Source organism: Haliotis rufescens, unplaced genomic scaffold (genome assembly GCF_023055435.1).
Source record: "Haliotis rufescens isolate VD_foot unplaced genomic scaffold, xgHalRufe1.0.p SCAF_2, whole genome shotgun sequence".
Classification (NCBI taxonomy): Eukaryota; Metazoa; Mollusca; class Gastropoda; order Lepetellida; family Haliotidae; genus Haliotis; species Haliotis rufescens.
In genome coordinates this window covers 25,657,826-25,679,544 of record NW_025963890.1, presented here as the reverse complement: position 1 = coordinate 25,679,544, position 21,719 = coordinate 25,657,826, and the positions used below count along the sequence as shown (strand labels likewise).

General features: G+C 39.8%; 1 protein-coding gene across 3 annotated transcripts in view; it reads right to left on the bottom strand.

The window, feature by feature from the left end:
* Nucleotides 1–1,652: 1,652 nt before the first annotated feature.
* LOC124118787 (glucosidase 2 subunit beta-like) overlaps nt 1,653–21,719 on the bottom strand; it is a 57,882-nt gene continuing 37,815 nt past the window's right edge. For 2 of the 3 annotated variants that reach the window (XM_046481066.2, XM_046481065.2), the window contains exons 11-16: nt 19,219–19,365; nt 15,503–15,584; nt 11,268–11,337; nt 7,300–7,464; nt 7,086–7,185; nt 1,653–2,481 (exon numbers count right to left, since the gene is read on the bottom strand). In XM_046481066.2, coding sequence (XP_046337022.1) covers nt 2,332–2,481; nt 7,086–7,185; nt 7,300–7,464; nt 11,268–11,337; nt 15,503–15,584; nt 19,219–19,365 — 714 coding nt within the window. In that variant the 3' untranslated portion in view covers nt 1,653–2,331. The remainder of the gene's footprint in view (nt 2,482–7,085; nt 7,186–7,299; nt 7,465–11,267; nt 11,338–15,502; nt 15,585–19,218; nt 19,366–21,719) is intronic. The other variant, XM_046481068.2, reaches the window with a different exon arrangement.

Sequence of the window (21,719 nt, the reverse complement as noted above, 5' to 3'; positions counted from 1 at the left end):
TAATTATTGAGAGATACATTATTATAAATATTGTTTTGGATACATATTAATGGGACAAAATGATTTGAATCTGAATGAAGTTTTTATTGAATATAACGAGAGACTTCTAGATATACATAGCCAAATGTGGTGGAATCAACTTTCATCAATCAGTGACACTAGGCTCTATTTAGCCATAAAAGATATCTTGGCATGTGAAAAGTATTTAACTTGTATTGAATCTAAACATTTAGGTTCACACATGTTCCAAATTACCACTAGATCAAAGCCTCTGTCCTGTTAGTAAAACCAATATAGACGACGAACATAATGTTCTCATGCGTTGTCTACAAAATCAATTTATTTCATTACAATATTTACTTAAACATGTCATTAAAAATACTAGTCTGATGAAGTCTGTTAGAAATATTGTGACTTACTTAATTTTTTCCAAACGTGTATATCATATCATGAAGGAACGAAACAGAATTGACTTCGATAATTAGATTACTCCTGGACGGATGGGAAGTAGTAGGATTAGCTCTAAGTAATAGTACTTGCCATTCAAAACACTGTTGTTTTTTTATATCGTTTTGGGCCTTTGGCCTATGAAATAAACTTTTTTCGTATTAGCTATGTGAAGTATAGTGATGTTGATCATCCATAATCTTATCATGTATCTTATCACCATTTACGTCAGTGGTGGCAGGTAAGGGACTACCTTTTCATGAATGGGTCTCTCTCATATTTCCTTAAACTGAGCTTCCCCCTTAACAGTGGCAAAGGAAGGAGCAGCATCCCCTAAAGTTGACACCATGTCCACATGGATGGCTGTTGGAGTTAGCCATTTTGGTTGGCGATACCTGATGGCAGTGCAGTATAGTTTCATCAACACAGGATACCTAGTAACTTTGATGCCTGCAGAAACATGCTGCCTGCTTGTGTATTTGGTTCAAATGCATCCAGGAAGCATGGAAGGTATTAACTTATTACGTGCAAATTGTTAAAGGTGTACTATTAGCTTGCTGCATATCAAATGTCAAAATGACACATGAAGAAATGGCTGAGAAATTACCCCAAAATTACATTTTCAATACGCCTTGGTTCAAAATATAATCGGAATTGTGTGAGCAATTTTTGGGGACAACATAGCTAAGATCATTCATGCAAACTTTCAGCACAATAAACCTTGTAGTTTCAGGGGAAAGAAATGCAGCAACACTAGGATTATGGGGGTAGGTGAAAGTCAAAGGAATTGTCTACATTACAAACCTAATATACCAAACAATTTATTCTATATGCTATTTTGATAAACTCATACTTGCTGCATATCAAATGTCATCCAGAATTGGTTGAGTAACAGCCAGATAGCATTTTCAATAGCAGCCAAATCTGAAATTGGACACATAATAACTGGGACCTTTCATACAAGTTATCACCTCAATAGGCCCTGAAGTTTCAGAGATGACGAAAATGCTAAAGTTAACCAATGAACAAACATCTGGACACAACAGACAACAGGTCTCTGTCAAGTCTGTGCAAACCTACAATGTGGTTTACAATATGAACCTGACCCAGGGTGTCCAAGTATGTTGACATACAACCAACTAGGTGAAACACGTTACCATCTGAAACTCATCAGTCACCTCTTACATCCAAACAAAATCTACACATTTGGGAGTTTGTAGAAATTTTATTTAGACACACAATATCTTACACATTCAACATTCTTACAATCTGTTTTATGAACATGTACATTTAATCTGATACACTGACATGCTCTATGAGTGACAAGTCATACCTGATATATCAGTTTTCATCCTTGATCATCCAGTGTATCATATCTCCATACCATTATGATAAATACACTGCACCCATTTCCTACCATAACATTGGTTTCAGTTAGGTAGAGATGGCAGAAAACTATAAAGAATCATCCAATTACAATGATGTTGAAACACATCCTGAAATTCGTGGTAGCATACTCCCCACTCTTATTGCATAGAAAAACATCTTCTCATTTCATTCAATGTATCAATGTATCAATATATCATTCACACATGGTCACAAATTGTAAAATTGATCTTGCAAAATATCACACTGATTTGTTGCTGATTTGAAGCTCATGAGCAAGAGAAATTCTGTGCCTAGGCAAAGAGAAACAAAGCCATGTCAATGAATGGGTCCAGGGTAGTGATCATAACTGACCGGAGATACAACACACTGTACAACTAAAGGTTCAGGATACACTCAATGACACAAGAACATATATAATATTCAATTAAAAGTGAGAGATGCTGATCATGTATTGCAGATAAAAGGTGTACATTTTCTAAAGTATAGATCAGGATATTACAGCTCATCATGACCTGAATTCATCTGGTATTCTTCTGGCGTTGGATGTGTGCAGCGTGCAGGTGTGGCAAACTCAAACTGGTACTCACAGCGGCTGGGCTCCGCAGCAGATAACAGCTGGTTGTCTGTCCCACACTGAAGCAGTATCTACAACACACAATCATGTACACACTGTAGCAGTGTCTACAACACACAATCATGTACACACTGTAGCAGTGTCTACAACACACAATCATGTACACACTGTAGCAGTGTCTACAACACACAATCATGTACACACTGTAGCAGTATCTACAACACACAATCATGTACACAGTGTAGCAGTATCTACAACACACAATCGTGTAAACACTGTAGCAGTATCTACAACACACAATCATGTACACACTGTAGCAGTACCTACAACACACAATCATGTAAACACTGTGGCAGTGTCTACAACACACAATACACACTGTGGCAGTCTCTACAACACACAATCATGTACATACTGTAGCAGTATCTACAACACACAATCATGCACACACTGTAGCAGTGTCTACAAAACACAATCATGCACACACTGTAGCAGTATCTACAACACAATGATGTACACACTGTAGCAGTGTCTACAACACACAATCATGTACACAGTGTAGCAGTGTCTACAACACACAATCGTGTAAACACTGTAGCAGTATCTACAACACACAATCATGTACACACTGTAGCAGTGTCTACAACACACAATCATGTACACACTGTAGCAGTGTCTACAACACACAATCATGTACACACTGTATCAGTGTCTACAACACACAATTAGGTACACACTGTATCAGTGTCTACAACACACAATCGTGTAAACACTGTAGCAGTATCTACAACACAATTATGTACGCACTGTTGCAGTATCTACAACACAATTATGTACACACTGTATCAGTGTGTACAACACAATTATGTACACACTGTATCAGTGTCTACAACACAATTATGTACACACTGTATCAGTATCTACTACACACAATACACACTGTATCAGTGTGTACAACACATAATCATGTACACACTGTATCAGTGTCTACAACACAATTATGTACACACTGTATCAGTATCTACTACACACAATACACACTGTATCAGTGTGTACAACACATAATCATGTACACACTGTATCAATCTCTACAACACACAATTATGTACACACTGTATCAGTATCTACTACACACAATACACACTGTATCAGTGTGTACAACACATAATCATGTACACACTGTATCAGTGTCTACAACACACAATTATGTACACACTGTAGCAGTATCTTCTACACACAATACACACTGTATCAGTGTCTACAACACATAATCATGTACACACTGTATCAGTGTCTACAACACAATTATGTACAGACTGTAGCAGTATCTCCAACACACAATTATGTACACACTTTATCAGTGTCTACAACACACAATTATGTACACACTGTATCAGTGTCTACAACACACAATTATGTACACACCGTATCAGTGTCTACAACACACAGTTATGTACACACTGCAATGTATTTTGAGACCTCTTCTTAACCCTTACTAATCTTTAGAAGGTTTAAATGTGAACATTTCTGAGAAAAACATTTAAAAAAACTGCAAATGTGTAAATACCTAATGTCTATCAACATTGTAAAATATAAAAATTATCAATCATTTATCAAAATGAAAAATTATCAATCATCAAGCACTTACTATCTATACTGAACAGAAAGAAGTTAGGGATCATAAATATTTTGGGGATATTTTTATGAAATTAAGAAAAGGTAACCCATTAAATATTCATAATCCCTAACCATTCTGTTTAGTATATGCAAACTATCAAAGCTTTGAGAGAGCCATGACAACACTCTGAAATGCTATGACATCACCCTGGACGACACCAGTGATCCCTCGATATACCGCTGTCATCGGGGTCCAAGAAACCGACCCCGCGTTCTAGGAAAGATCGTTTTACAGATATTCTTTGCTGAGATTCACATTACGTAATGATGGTAGTGAATGGAACAGTGGCGCAATTATTTCACAGTGGCATGGGACATGTAGATGTATGTAACACTGATCGTGGACGATGATTCAAACTGCATCCTTAAAAAAATAAAAATACTTTGTGTAAATTAATCAAAGTAGTCTGTATTATTTTACGACTGGATGTTATACATGTAGAAACTAAATAAGTGTTGTTATATTTTAAGTTTTTCGGAAGAAATTTGGTCCGATCGCCGACCTACTCACATTATCGATCAATGACAGTACATTACAAAGCCAAACAAGCCTTGAAACGAAACTAATGTGCAACCAAGGCTGTGATTGGTTAATAAATAATGACGTGTCAAAGTTATGAAAAATGAGAGATATATTTAGTTCTGTTAATAATGATAATTATGCAAAGGGAAAATTGCACTCATACCATGCAACTGGTGCATGTACATGACGTAATGCATGAACACATTTTTATTTACTAAAAAAGTCACTAATTTTCGATTGTTTCTGACTGTCACGTTCCTCTGTCCTCAGTTGTGACAGTATGCAGCGGACTTGCATTACGTGTAGTTGTTCGTATTTGTCACTTTTTTCTAAGTGTCGCAATAAAAGCTCGCCTCATTAATGGCATCTCGAACGGAGGGTGCCATTGGCTGAACACTGTTTTCACTGTCACTGTTTTCCTCTTCCTCTTCATCGTCGATGATTTCGACGGGCATTGCTGCGGCAACCAACTCTTGGTCGTTGAGAAGTTCTGCAATCGGCAGGTCGTTGTCGCACGCGTTCCACATCATGGCCGTCTCTTGGGATACATCGATGCTGTTCTCCATAGCATAGTCGCGGAACTTTTGTACAGCATCAATGACATCTTTTCCTGAAACCCCACGAAATCTTCGTCAACCCCGAATGCTGGCCCAAGTCCCTTCATCCAGCAGTTGTTGATGGTGCTGGCGTCACCTTCATCCAGGCTTTGGATGTGTGAAGAACAGCATCCTTTACTGTGACTGTCTTCAGGAACGCAACGGGGTCCAATCCTCTTTCCACCAACGCACTCACTAAGAATCTCCTATAATGAGCCTTGTATGCTTTTATTATCCCTTGGTCGAGCGGTTGAATGAGGGAGGTCGTGTTTTTCGGCAATAGGAATGCCTCTATGAGTCCATCATGCGACTGCAATGTACTTGCTGGGGGATGGGCGGGGCAGTTATCCTATAGGAGGATGGCTTTCTCCTCCAAGTTCCGTGATCAGAGATGGTCACGGACAGCTGGGACAAACTTGTGAAAAAAACAATCTTCAAAAATCTTGGCTGTCATCCACGCATTTGCAGAGGCGCTGCAGTGTGTGGGCAGTGTTTCTCTGTTGACGTGATGAAAGCACCTGGGATTCTGGGCACCGCCGATCACCAAAGGCTTCAACTTGTGAGTCCCAGGCTTGTTGCATGTGAGCAAAACTGTCACCCGTTGCTTGGCGGACTTGAATCCAGTCTGCTTGTCTTCCTTGGTGCCTAGGGTCTTGTCTGGCAACAGCTTGTAGTACAGGCTGGTCTCATCACAGTTGTAGATCTGCTCTTCGTCGTAGCCCTCGGACTCAATCAGCCCTCTTAGGATGGCGGGAAACGCGTCAGCAGCATCGTCGTCGACCAATCTCCGCTCCCCGGTCACTGTAAACGACTTGATTCCATGTCGTTTCTGGAATCTCCACAACCAGCCTGCACTGGCCTTGAATGTGTCGTCAGGGCCATGAATATCTAGGGACAGTTTCTGAGCCTGCATTTTTACTATCGTGCCAGATAGTGGTAAGCCACCATGTCAGCTTTGCGTGAACCACGCAAACAGCGCTGCATCCAGTGTAGAGTCCGTTGCCCCTTTATTTCGCTTCTTCTGCAATCCCCCGATCTCCTGGGTCTCAAATGCAAGATCTTGAAGTTTTTTTTCTTCTTTTAGCCATCCACTTATGGTCCCTGCTGGAATCCCAGTTGAACGCCTGACAATAGCTTGCGATTCACCCTCTCTCACCCGCCTCACAATCTCCAACTTGTCTTTAATAGTGTACGCCTGTCGCTTAGATTTACTCCCAGTGGTTGCCATGATTGAAATGGTAAAGACTAATGAACTAAGATTTATTTTATACCCTTCGTAATTACGCTATTTAAACAATGAAGTTCCAATGTTTTTTATAGGTCTCTCACGGTTACTCAAGTCCGGATTAAATACCGGAAGCCATTATTTCGATTGTTGTTATTGCATTACACGCAGCCGGTTTGAAGTTTGAAGACATCTCACATGTTGTCTTACCAATCACAACAAGCTGAGATGAGTATTAAATCAAACAATGCGGCTTATGTTTGTTGTTGCTGTGATTTTATTTTATGTGAGTTTAATGCCAGATCTGTGTACGATATGTTTTTTCACAACCGGAACAAAAGGCAGAATGGTTTCGATCACATGCAGCCGGATACAATGAACGTAATTGTTTTACAAATACACACACGTGTACATGGACTTGGTTTATTTGTAACTTTATTTGCTTTTACACGCTTTAACACGCTTTTAGTGGAAAATTCTTCATGCATTTTTGGGAGCCATGGTTTACCCCACGGTGCATCCGGAGTAGCGGTACATCGAAGAGCGTTAAGTCGAGGGACCACTGTACTTCCATTATAACTTGTCTGGTTAGCAGAAAGAGAAAAAAACCACTTAATTATAGTTAACTAAAATATAATATTTCCATGTCCTCACCTTTACTGATCTGTCAGGGCCATTCCAACAGTTCTGTCCCTTTTCATATTTTTGTGCTGAATATTTATCATTGGATGTCCCATCCCAGTGACCCCACAGCCTGAAACATTAGACAGGCAAAGCATCATAACATAGTCAACAGTATCCCCAAATGAGGGAAGTGCATCTTTCTTAATGTTTGCTGTTCATATATTTCCAGACAAAACATGCTTACCCGAGGTTAGTTTCTGATCCTCCTGACTTTGGTCTCTGTGAGGCTTTATCGAAGGGACATAACTTGTAGGTGTATTCCCTCTCTGTGTACTCAAAACACTTGTTGTACAGGAAAGCATACTCATTTTCTGGTCCAAAGTCCTTGTCTAAGTACTTCTTGGCATTGCTGAAAAAATGGACACAAAACTACTCTCATCACCAGACCTACAACACTTCAACAACTTTACAGAAGACATCACCAGACCTACAACACTTCAGCAACTTTATAGAAGACATCAACAGACCTACAATACTTCAGCAACTTTATAGAAGACATCACCAGACCTACAACACTTCAGCAACTTTACAGAAGACATCACTAGACCTACAACACTTCAGCAACTTTATAGAAGACATCACCAGACCTACAATACTTCAGCAACTTTATAGAAGACATCACCAGACCTACAACACTTCAGCAACTTTACAGAAGACATCACTAGACCTACAACACTTCAGCAACTTTACAGAAGACATCACCAGACCTACAACACTTCAGCAACTTTATAGAAGACATCACCAGACCTACAACACTTCAGCAACTTTACAGAAGACATCACCAGACCTACAACACTTCAGCAACTTTACAGAAGACATCACCAGACCTACAACACTTCAACAACTTTACAGAAGACATCACCAGACCTACAACACTTCAACAACTTTACAGAAGACATCACCAGACCTACAACACTTCAGCAACTTTATAGAAGACATCAACAGACCTACAATACTTCAGCAACTTTATAGAAGACATCACCAGACCTACAACACTTCAGCAACTTTACAGAAGACATCACTAGACCTACAACACTTCAGCAACTTTACAGAAGACATCACCAGACCTACAATACTTCAGCAACTTTATAGAAGACATCACCAGACCTACAACACTTCAGCAACTTTACAGAAGACATCACTAGACCTACAACACTTCAGCAACTTTACAGAAGACATCACCAGACCTACAACACTTCAGCAACTTTATAAAAGACATCACCAGACCTACAACACTTCAGCATATTTACAGAAGACATCACCAGACCTACAACACTTCAGCAACTTTACAGAAGACATCACCAGACCTACAACACTTCAACAACTTTACAGAAGACATCACCAGACCTACAACACTTCAGCAACTTTATAGAAGACATCACCAGACCTACAACACTTCAGCAACTTTACAGAAGAAATCACCAGACCTACAACACTTCAGCAACTTTACAGAAGACATCACCAGACCTACAACACTTCAGCCATTTTACAGAAGACATCACTAGACCTACAACACTTCAGCAACTTTACAGAAGACATCACCAGACCTACAACACTTCAGCAACTTTATAGAAGACATCACCAGACCTACAACACTTCAGCAACTTTACAGCAGACATCACCAGACCTACAACACTTCAACAACTTTACAGAAGACATCACCAGACCTACAACACTTCAACAACTTTACAGAAGACATCACCAGACCTACAACACTTCAGCAACTTAATAGAAGACATCACCAGACCTACAACACTTCAGCAACTTTATAGAAGACATCACCAGACCTACAACACTTCAGCAACTTTACAGAAGACATCACCAGACCTACAACACTTCAGCAACTTTACAGAAGACATCACCAGACCTACAACACTTCAACAACTTTACAGAAGACATCACCAGACCTACAACACTTCAGCAACTTAATAGAAGACATCACCAGACCTACAACACTTCAGCAACTTTATAGAAGACATCACCAGACCTACAACACTTCAGCAACTTTACAGAAGACATCATCAGACCTACAACACTTCAGCAACTCTACAGAAGACATCACCAGACCTACAACACTTCAGCAACTTTACAGAAGACATCACCAGACCTACAACACTTCAGCAACTTTACAGAAGACATCACCAGACCTACAACACTTCAGCAACTCTACAGAAGACATCACCAGACCTACAACTCTTCAGCAACTTTATAGAAGACATCACCAGACCTACAACACTTCAGCAACTTTACAGAAGACATCACTAGTCCTACAACACTTCAGCAACTTTAGACAGGACATCACCAGACCTACAACACTTCAACAACTTTACAGAAGACATCACCAGACCTACAACACTTCAGCAACTTTATAGAAGACATCACCAGACCTACAACACTTCAGCAACTTTAGAGAGGACATCACCAGACCTACAACACTTCAGCAACTTTACAGAAGACATCACCAGACCTACAACACTTCAGCAACTTTATAGAAGACATCACCAGACCTACACCACTTCAGCAACTTTACAGAATACATCACCAGACCTACAACACTTCAACAACTTTGCAGAAGACATCACCAGACCTACAACACTTCAGCAACTTTATAGAAGACATCACCAGACCTACAACACTTCAGCAACTTTATAGAAGACATCACCAGACCTACAACACTTCAGCAACTTTACAGAAGACATCACCAGACCTACAACACTTCAGCAACTTTACAGAAGACATCATCAGACCTACAACACTTCAGCAACTTTACAGAAGACATCACCAGACCTACAACACTTCAACAACTTTACAGAAGACATCACCAGACCTGCAACACTTCAGCAATTTTACAGAAGACATCACCAGACCTACAACACTTCAACAACTTTACAGAAGACATCACCAGACCTACAACACTTCAGCAACTTTACAGAAGACATCACCAGACCTACAACACTTCAGCAACTTTATAGAAGACATCACCAGACCTACAACACTTCAGCAACTTTACAGAAGACATCACCAGACCTACAACACTTCAACAACTTTGCAGAAGACATCACCAGACCTACAACACTTCAGCAACTTTATAGAAGACATCACCAGACCTACAACACTTCAGCAACTTTATAGAAGACATCACCAGACCTACAACACTTCAGCAACTTTACAGAAGACATCACCAGACCTACAACACTTCAGCAACTTTACAGAAGACATCATCAGACCTACAACACTTCAGCAACTTTACAGAAGACATCACCAGGCCTACAACACTTCAACAACTTTACAGAAGACATCACCAGACCTACAACACTTCAGCAACTCTATAGAAGACATCACCAGACCTACAACACTTCAGCAACTTTATAGAAGACATCACCAGACCTACAACACTTCAGCAACTTTATAGAAGACATCACCAGACCTACAACACTTCAGCAACTTTTCAGAAGACATCACTAGACCTACAACACTTCAGCAACTTTACAGAAGACATCACCAGACCTACAACACTTCAGCAACTTTACAGAAGACATCACCAGACCTACAACACTTCAGCAACTTTACAGAGGACATCACCAGACCTACAACACTTCAGCAACTTTACAGAAGACATCACCAGACTTACAACACTTCAGCAACTTTACAGAAGACATCACCAGACCTACAACACTTCAGCAACTTTACAGAAGACATCACCAGACCTACAACACTTCAGCAACTCTACAGAAGACATCACCAGACCTACAACACTTCAGCAACCTTACAGAGGACATCACCAGACCTACAACTCTTCAGCAACTTTATAGAAGACATCACCAGACCTACAACACTTCAGCAACTTTACAGAAGACATCACCAGACCTACAACACTTCAGCAACTTTATAGAAGACATCACCAGACCTAAAACACTTCAGCAACTTTACAGGAGACATCACCAGACCTACAACACTTCAGCAACTTTACAGAGGACATCACCAGACCTACAACACTTCAGCAACTTTATAGAAGACATCACCAGACCTACAACACTTCAGCAACTTTACAGAAGACATCACCAGACCTACAACACCACCACAGCTGTCACATATAGGAGTAGGATTAATATCGGGAGGTGCTTCAAGTACAACTATAAACAAAAGTCTTACCTTATTTGTGATTCCACATCTTTTACTTTTTTGTCAGCTTCATCATACAGACGACGGGCTTCATCTGCCACTGAAAGATGTTATACAGATGAATGCACTGTAGTCGTGAAATATACGCATCTCCAAATTAATACGACTGCTGACCCCTAGCCAAAAAAATTCAATATCAATATCAATGCAACTCCCAGACATTAATGCGAGGTTTCATTAATGCGAACAAAGATCACTTGCATTTTTCGCATTTAATTCACACTCGTTAATTTCAAGATTTACAGTATCATATACATCCACGTTGACAATATAGTTGAGTTTAGATAGTCAAACATATTAGTTTGTTTGTTGTTTACCACGACACTCAGTAATATTCCAGCTGTATGACAGTGGTCTGTAAATAATCAAGTCTGTACAAGGTTATCCAGTGATTAACATCATGACATCAATCTACACAATTAGGATACGATGACATGCATAAAATCTATCAGTGAAATGAAATCCTAAGCCCTGCCGAGTGACGATAAACTGTTATTGGACATTGGCACTTGTCTGGCCTGCTAATGTGTTCCGGAAAAAACATAATTGATAGGACAGATACAGTTGCACAGTATATGTTGACAATTAGGGCTTTGGAAAGAATGGATTTGACAGTATATGTTGACAATAAAGGGGGTAGGAAAGAATGGGTTTGACAGTGTATGTTCACAATGAAGGGGGTAGGAAAGAATGGGTTTGACAGTATATGTTGACAATAAAGGGGGTAGGAAAGAATGGGTTTGACAGTGTATGTTGACAATAAAGGGGGTAGGAAAGAATGGGTTTGACAGTATATGTTCACAATGAAGGGGGTAGGAAAGAATGGGTTTGACAGTGTGTTGACAATGAAGGGGGTAGGAAAGAATGGGTTTGACAGTATATGTCGACAATAAAGGGGGTAGGAAAGAATGAGTTTGACAGTATATGTTGACAATAAAGGAGGTAGGAAAGAATGGGTTTGACAGTTTATGTCGACAATAAAGGGGGTAGGAAAGAATGGGTTTGACAGTATATGTTCACAATGAAGGGGGTAGGAAAGAATGGGTTTGACAGTGTGTTGACAATGAAGGGGGTAGGAAAGAATGGGTTTGACAGTGTATGTTGACAATAAAGGGGGTAGGAAAGAATGGGTTTGACAGTATATGTTCACAATGAAGGGGGTAGGAAAGAATGGGTTTGACAGTGTATGTTGACAATAAAGGGGGTAGGAAAGAATGGGTTTGACAGTGTATGTCGACAATGAAGGGGATAGGAAAGAATGGGTTTGACAGTATATGTTGACAATAAAGGAGGTAGGAAAGAATGGGTTTGACAGTGTGTTGACAATGAAAGGGGTAGGAAAGAATGGGTTTGACAGTATATGTCGACAATAAAGGGGGTAGGAAAGAATGGGTTTGACAGTGTATGTCGACAATGAAGGGGATAGGAAAGAATGGGTTTGACAGTGTATGTTCACAATGAAGGGGGTAGGAAAGAATGGGTTTGACAGTGTATGGCAACAATAAAAGGGGTAGGAAAGAATGGGTTTGACAGTGTATGTTCACAATAAAGGGGGTAGGAAAGAATGGGTTTGACAGTGTATGTCGACAATAAAGGGGGTAGGAAAGAATGGGTTTGACAGTGTATGTTCACAATGAAGGGGGTAGGAAAGAATGGGTTTGACAGTGTATGTCGACAATAAAAGTGGTAGGAAAGAATGGGTTTGACGTATATGTCGACAATAAGGGGGGTAGGAAAGAATGGGTTTGACAGTGTATGTCGACAATAAAGGGGGTAGGAAAGAATGGGTTTGACAGTATATGTTCACAATGAAGGGGGTAGGAAAGAATGGGTTTGACAGTGTATGTTCACAATGAAGGGGTAGGAAAGAATGGGTTTGACAGTATATGTTCACAATGAAGGGGTAGGAAAGAATGGGTTTGACAGTATATGTTCACAATAAAGGGGGTAGGAAAGAATGGGTTTGACAGTGTATGTGGACAATAAAGGGGGAGGAAAGAATGGGTTTGACAGTATATGTGGACAATAAAGGGGGTAGGAAAGAATGGGTTTGACAGTATATGTCGACAATAAAGGGGGTAGGAAAGAATGGGTTTGACAGTGTATGTGGACAATAAAGGGGGGAGGAAAGAATGGGTTTGACAGTATATGTGGTAATGAAGGGGGTAGGAAAGAATGGGTTTGACAGTATATGTGGACAATAAAGGAGGTAGGAAAGAATGGGTTTGACAGTATATGTGGACAATAAAGGGGGTAGGAAAGAATGGGTTTGACAGTATATGTTGACAATAAAGGAGGTAGGAAAGAATGGGTTTGACAGTGTATGTGGACCATGAAGGGGGTAGGAAAGAATGGGTTTGACAGTATATGTTCACAATGAAGGGGGTAGGAAAGAATGGGTTTGACAGTGTATGTTCACAATGAAGGGGTAGGAAAGAATGGGTTTGACAGTATATGTTCACAATGAAGGGGTAGGAAAGAATGGGTTTTACAGTATATGTTCACAATAAAGGGGGTAGGAAAGAATGGGTTTGACAGTGTATGTGGACAATAAAGGGGGGAGGAAAGAATGGGTTTGACAGTATATGTGGACAATAAAGGGGGTAGGAAAGAATGGGTTTGACAGTATATGTCGACAATAAAGGGGGTAGGAAAGAATGGGTTTGACAGTGTATGTGGACAATAAAGGGGGGAGGAAAGAATGGGTTTGACAGTATATGTGGTAATGAAGGGGGTAGGAAAGAATGGGTTTGACAGTGTATGTTCACAATAAAGGAGGTAGGAAAGAATGGGTTTGACAGTATATGTGGACAATAAAGGAGGTAGGAAAGAATGGGTTTGACAGTGTATGTTCACAATAAAGGAGGTAGGAAAGAATGGGTTTGACAGTATATGTTGACAATAAAGGAGGTAGGAAAGAATGGGTTTTACAGTATATGTTGACAATAAAGGAGGTAGGAAAGAATGGGTTTGACAGTGTATGTTGACAATGAAGGGGGTAGGAAAGAATGGGTTTGACAGTGTATGTTGACAATGAAGGGGGTAGGAAAGAATGGGTTTGACAGTATATGTTCACAATGAAGGGGGTAGGAAAGAATGGGTTTGACAGTGTATGTTCACAATGAAGGGGGTAGGAAAGAATGGGTTTGACAGTATATGTGGACAATAAAGGGGGTAGGAAAGAATGGGTTTGACAGTGTATGTGGACAATAAAGGGGGGAGGAAAGAATGGGTTTGACAGTATATGTGGACAATAAAGGGGGTAGGAAAGAATGGGTTTGACAGTATATGTGGACAATAAAGGGGGTAGGAAAGAATGGGTTTGACAGTGTATGTGGACAATAAAGGGGGTAGGAAAGAATGGGTTTTACAGTATATGTGGACAATAAAGGGGGTAGGAAAGAATGGGTTTGACAGTGTATGTTCACAATAAAGGAGGTAGGAAAGAATGGGTTTGACAGTATATGTCGACAATAAAGGGGGAAGGAAGGAATTGGTTTGACAGTATATGTGGACAATAAAGGGGGTAGGAAAGAATGGGTTTTACAGTATGTTGACAATGAAGGGGGTAGGAAAGAATGGGTTTGACAGTACATGTTGACAATAAAGGAGGTAGGAAAAAATAGGTTTGACAGTATATGTGGACAATAAAGGGGGTAGGAAAGAATTGGTTTGAGAGTGTATGTGGACAATAAAGGGGGTAGGAAAAAATAGGTTTGACAGTATATGTGGACAATAAAGGGGGTAGGAAAGAATGGGTTTGAGAGTGTATGTTCACAATGAAGGGGGTAGGAAAGAATGGGTTCGACAGTATATGTTTACAATGAAGGGGGTAGGAAAAAATGGGTTTGACAGTATATGTGGACAATAAAGGAGGTAGGAAAGAATGGGTTTGACAGTGTGTTGACAATGAAGGGGGTAGGAAAGATTTCAGCTATATGATGGTGGTCTTCAAATAATTCAGTCTTGATCAGACAATCCAGTGATTAATATTACAAGCATGTATCCACATCACTGGGCTAAGATGACACACAATCAACTCAGTAACTCATTCAGTCACCTCTTACTGCCAGCACAGGTTGCTGGGGTAATGTTCCGACCCGGAATCCCCACAGGGGATTGGAAAGTGACAGACAATGAATGTGCACCATGATCACACTTAAAACTTCTTCTTTCTTCTCTTGCAAGGAAACAGTGCTATGTACCTTCAATAAGTCTTTTAGTCTCCTCATGATAGTCTGGCATCTTCTCCTCCTCCTCCTCCTCAGTCTTCTTCTCTTCCTCTGTCTGCAACAATAAACACATCATGACCAGCAAGAATACTTTGATAGTGAATATGACATTGTCAATTGCTTTACAATGATTATGGAATTATTTTTAGTGGCCATGTACATTCATAGCAATGCTAAGAATTACAACCTACTATGAGATCAGTTGAATGCATACCAGGGTACCAAAACATAACCAGTAAATACTAGACGAATGTTTCAGAGAAGACTTGTACAGCTGTAATAGGCAGATGTCATTATGGAAACGCTGTGAGAATCCTAAATACATCATTTTAGTTAGTTTCTAGAGATACAGTTATAGAAAAATAGAAGAGAATTTGGAATATTCTGTTTTGTCCTGAAACAAAAACATGGCATCAAAATTCCTCTCCTGCATAAAAATGTTTGATATAAAGACCTTGGTGCTGAAGTAAAGGCATGACAACCTGCACCTGAGAATATATTTGTCAGTTACTAACTGGTTCCTGCATCTCACACATACATCACAACCATCATTATAACAAACATTCTTATGTTTTTTTCTGTTGCAAACTAAATAGGCATGCCAAGTGAGGCAAAAGGAATAGCCATGATGCAATGGTGAACACAATTACAGGGAAGTTACAGCTGCTCATCACAGTGTGCCTTATCTTATCTATATGTGTTTAAGGAAGTCAGGGTATCCAGAAAATCACCCAACAGAGAATATAACATGTTTTTGAAAGATCCCATCATTGGTTTCATATCAGAGTTGACTGATCACAATGCCAAGTCAAGTCATTGCAAATTCATTTCCAGAGGCAACATATTAAGTGTGTTGATCATTAACATGAATTCGCTTTGTTCACCAGTTGGAGCCTTCTTTTGCTGCACATGAGTCAAGTGAGTCACAGATCAGACAACATCCCACACTCTTCAAATGAGCAACTTGCAGGTCTAACAGCCAATGAAAAAAGCATTACATCTACTGTTCAGGCCAAAATTCAGCACCCAAATTATAATTATATAAAAAACGAAAACAGATATTTCAACATACTTACAGCCCCAAATGAATTGATTTGAATATTTATCAACAACTCTATATACTGTAGTTCTAACAAGATCTGGCTTAAACATTCAAGCTAAGAAACGAAGAACTGCTATAATTGAGGCAAATACAAGCATGCAAGCACAAGAGGCCCTCACAGAAAGATTGCAGGTTTCTGGCAGCACTGTGTCCCTGTTACAGCCATGCATGACACATCCTGCATGACATCAAGACGACATTGGAAACACTGTCTGGTGGAACAACTTCAAAACAGTGTTCATCAATCTCAGACTGATATATTTTGAATATTGCAACATGAATTGTCATTCTCCTTATGGTTGCTATACAGTGAGACAGATATTGATACATACAGTGTACAGGGGATGCATGCCCACATGTGCTACATACACTGTAGTGCTGGGGTGGGCAACAAACTAGATTACAAATGGAAACACCCTGACCTGTGATCAGTATTACTGACAAGCACTTTTAGCATTTTTAGCATTTTTATTAACATGTAATAATAATAAAGCATTTAGGCAAGGCAAAAAATTTAGGCAAGGCATATCTAGTTTGTTATGCATATGTGTGGCATATATATCAGTATGGCGTGTGTTTTTAAGTCATCTTTAACAATTTGGCATGCTTCACTGACTGAGTATGGTTTTACGCCGCTTTTAGCAATATCCCAGCAATATCACGGCGGGGGACACCAGAAATGGGCTTCACACATTGTACCCATGTCGGGAATAGAACCCGGGTCTTCGGCGTGACGAGCGAACGCTTTAACCACTAGGCTACCCGACTAGGCTACCCCTGGCATGCTTCAGTCCAGTGATAATTGACTTTGACTCTGAGGTACCCTACTCCTTAGCATTGAAATGGACAAAACTGTGTACAGAGCAATCATGTGGGGAGGCTGCCCATACCAAGCCAATAAATGGATTTTATTTAGACGAGAGACAGTTTGGAAGATGACCCTTGCTCAGGTCGGCTCACCACCAGCGCCTCAAAAGAAAACATTCACATTGTTCACAACCTGGTATGGATTAACAGCTGCGTTGCACTCTCTATGTTAGAAGAGACCACAGGTTTCTGGTATGGGTCAACAGAAGCAATCCTTCATGATCTCCTACATGTCTACAGTAGAGACCAGGAGACCAGGATCCATCACTATGATCCTTAGAGCAAATAAGAATCCAAGAAGTGGAAACACCTCAGGTATCAGGTGTCGTGACCTTGATCTTTTAACCTTTGATGACATGTGCTAAAAGAATTACCCAAGGAAATTTGGAAGTTCATTGAAGGATAATGTTTTTGTGCAGCAGTCATTAGAAACATTACAGGTGATGGTGGCAGCAGCAACGGTAAAAAATATTTCACCCAAACCTTTAAGCAGTGCTGTTTGATGCGCCTGCTAATAAATTACCTGAAGGGTACCCAAATCAGGTAAAAAAAGTGCCCTGACCATCAGTGTTTATGAATCTTTGTTGGTAATTACTAAATGTTTGATGGCACCTTACATGTATGACAATTTAACCACTGGATTCAACAGACGATAACCAAACTACTTTAGGGTAAGTTGAGCATATGTCATATTACCTCTCATTTTGAGGAACTATTTTATTCTGCAATACAGCTGATTGTTGTATGGCTGTCAGTGTAAACATGAAGTCACATGCAACATAAAATAGTGCATACATCCTTTGAGGTATGAAATAGTGATTTAAAATATTAATGCAAGCTCTGATGCTCATACAGTTTGGCCCTCACTCTATGAAGGTTCATACTCCAATGAAGTCACACAAAGGGAAATTCTTAATAATGATTCCAAAGATCAAAACATTCAAAGCCTCAAAGAAAAGATTTTTGAAACAATAGGTGGGCCATGTCACAGAAGCTGCAGTCTGATAAGACCTAACAAGCACCATTACACAGGGCTGTTTGAGTAGTTCCCCAGTGATGTTAACATGTCAGCAATAATGCATACACACTGATTGATTGTTTGCATTACATGCAAAGAATAGTGCAAATCAAAATGATTGGATCAAAATTGGAAGCACACAAGTTATATAGAATGATATTCTATGAATATTTCAATTGAATGAATGAACTTGATTGAAGATTTATCTGAAATGTATGTTCCTTGTTTTCCTTTTGTTAAATGTTCTCTGTTACTTTGTCTCCAGCACACATATATATAACTCAACATACATAACTGAGCTGTTCCTGTCAAAAGTTGAGTAGTATACACATAGCATGTTTACAAGTATCTAGCAATTGTTGTTAGCCTGGGTTGAAATAATTGCAGCTGCAGTGGTCAAACTCTAGCAAAAACTTGCATTCTAGATGTTGCTACGAGGGCTGTTGAAATATACAGCTGACATTAAGGTTTAACAGTTGTGTTTGCATGTACACATAACTAACAAAGCAGTAATCCTTATCTGGTTGATTGCCTCCAGCTATGATGGAACAGAATTGGCATTCCTCTCAAGAGCCTGGTTCACTTGGAACCAGTGTGTACTAATACCTTGCCCAGTCTTACTCTGATGCAAGGCCACATCTGGAACATCACCACAATAGAAGGATGTTAGGCAAGCAGACAGAAAGGGCATTCTCTACTCACAGGGATATTATAATCATCTTCATCCTCCTCATCTTCACTTCCATCCTCATCCTCATCCTCAATGTCATCAGGTGCCCCTCCCTCTGGTATATCTTCTAGGGGAGGGGGCACCTGCTTTCTGTCAGAGCTAATACTGGGGGGTTTCACCTACAATGAATCACAGGGTAGGAGGAGGTAGGAGGAGGTACACCAAGGTCACACCTATCAAGGACATAGTCATATCAGGTGGAGAAGGCACAGAGTTGGGTGTGTCATCCTTCCTGGCCTTCCTGACAATATTGTTATTATCACCAGTTGAAAGGCAAAAGTGGTCTACACTGTACCTTGAGTTCAATAACTCCTACACCCATGGTAACATTGGAAAACATCTAATGTATTGTACTGATTGTTGAGTCTACACTGGTACTACTCTATAAGTTGGGTGGGAGTCTCAGATCAAGTCCCAACAATTATGGGTTGAACTGCAGGTGAAGATTAGGAATTGTCAGCTTTTCCATAATACCACACACTTTCTCCAACTTTGATTTCTTCTATGAATATCAAAAATACTTGATTTTAAATCGCAATTACCAGCTCTGATTTGATGACCACATCCCTGTGAAAGCTAATTTTTATAGATACTTCTATCACAATCTATCGGTGGGCATGCTAGAATCAAGATATACAATAATATGTTACAAAATGCAGAGTTGCAGTAACTGCAATGTCGACAAAGAAAGTGTATCTTAAGTTTTATAAAGACAACAGATAGCTTGAAAGTTTGGGCTATTCTAACATCTGACTAATGTCACATCTTTCGGGTAACACTGAATTGAATACACATTTCCAGTGCTGGTCATGTATCCAAGTAAAGGATTAAGACATAAAATAAATGTTTATAGGCATATACAGTGCCCTCTGTTGTTCAAAGGCTAATATGAGTGTTTCTTTAATTCATACCAACAGCCCACTCAAAAGTCAGTCTCAACAAATGCTGCTTCACTCAATAATTTCACAACACCAAAGAGTTTGCATTTAATTTTCTCATGGTAGACCTTAAATTTAACATTTGAAATGCTGCTCATTCAGTACCAAATTCAATTTAGGTCACTTTGCCCTACACACAGTCTTCATCTCCTCAATGTTTCACCCTTTAAACTTCTTCAATGTTCAAAGTGCACACACAATTTGATAACAAACAATACATGGACGTTTGTGCCTTGGACCAACTTATACCTCTCACAAGGAGCTGGATACATTGAAGATGCTATGTATGTGCCGAAAGTGAGGGAGTGAGTGAGTAGGGTTTTACGCCTCTTTCAGCAATATTCCAGCAATATCATGGTGGGGGACACCAGAAATGGGCTTCACACATTGTCGGGAATCAAACCCGGGTCTTCGGCGTTACGAACGAACGCTTTTACCACTATGCTACCCGACCGCCCCTTATGTGCAGAAAGACAGACAGAGTAACAAGCAAACATGTAAACAGTTAACAGTGAACCAAATTATTCATTGTTTTTGTGGACTTAACTGGTTTTAAATATGGACTTGGGAACAACAGAAGCTCTTACAGAGGCAATTTCATCAATGCTGTAAATACACTTAATAATGCATTACATTGATTTACTCAAATATACAATAAAAACCAAACAGCAGCGTGTCTAACATTTAACAAAGCCGTGTGTCAGTCTCCCTTGACATAATGCAAACAATAATATTTCATATGAACACTCTTCCTGCTACCTACCGTTTGGTGGGTATTCAGGTGAGCTATCACCTTCAAACTTGTATGATGTTCAAATCAGTGATTGTAAGTAGCAAAAAGGTTTTATGGCATCAAATTAAAGCCACTGACACTTACATCAACAATTGTGAAAAGTTTCTCTCTATTATTCAACTTGTGTAAGAGAAACAGAGGTGTATGGACGACCACTGAACTATGAAGGGCAGATCATTGTGGAATAACTTTTTGATGTGAAGTTAACTTTGTAAACAGGTCTTCTATCGGAGGAGAGGCTGTTCACATGAATGTGAAACGCAGGTTCATAAGTGTATGACTGACAAATTTTGGTGTTCATACATTTTTCATGAGACCGTATGCTTGAAGTGGCATAAACACTTGCTGTCTACTTCCACAATCCTAGGGAAACGAAAGGGATTGTAAAGCGTTATTTCTGATCATTTAGACAGTTTAATTTTTAACTCAGGGTTTAATCATACAAAGGAAAGAGTCAGAGTGTTAGACTGCATGTCTGACATTGAATGTCCTCGCTACAATCCATCCCAGTCACAGATGTGTGAGTGAGTATAGTTTTACGCCGCTTTTAGCGATATTCCAGCAATATCACTGCGGGGGACACCTGATAGTCTTCACACATTGTCCCCATGTTGGGAAGGGAACCAGGGTCTTCAGCATGACAGCATGACACCAGGCCACCCGACCCACCCAGTCACAGAAAGAAGAAATACACACCAAAACTATCGACTAGAACTGTGCCTAGACTTGACAGCAACAGTCA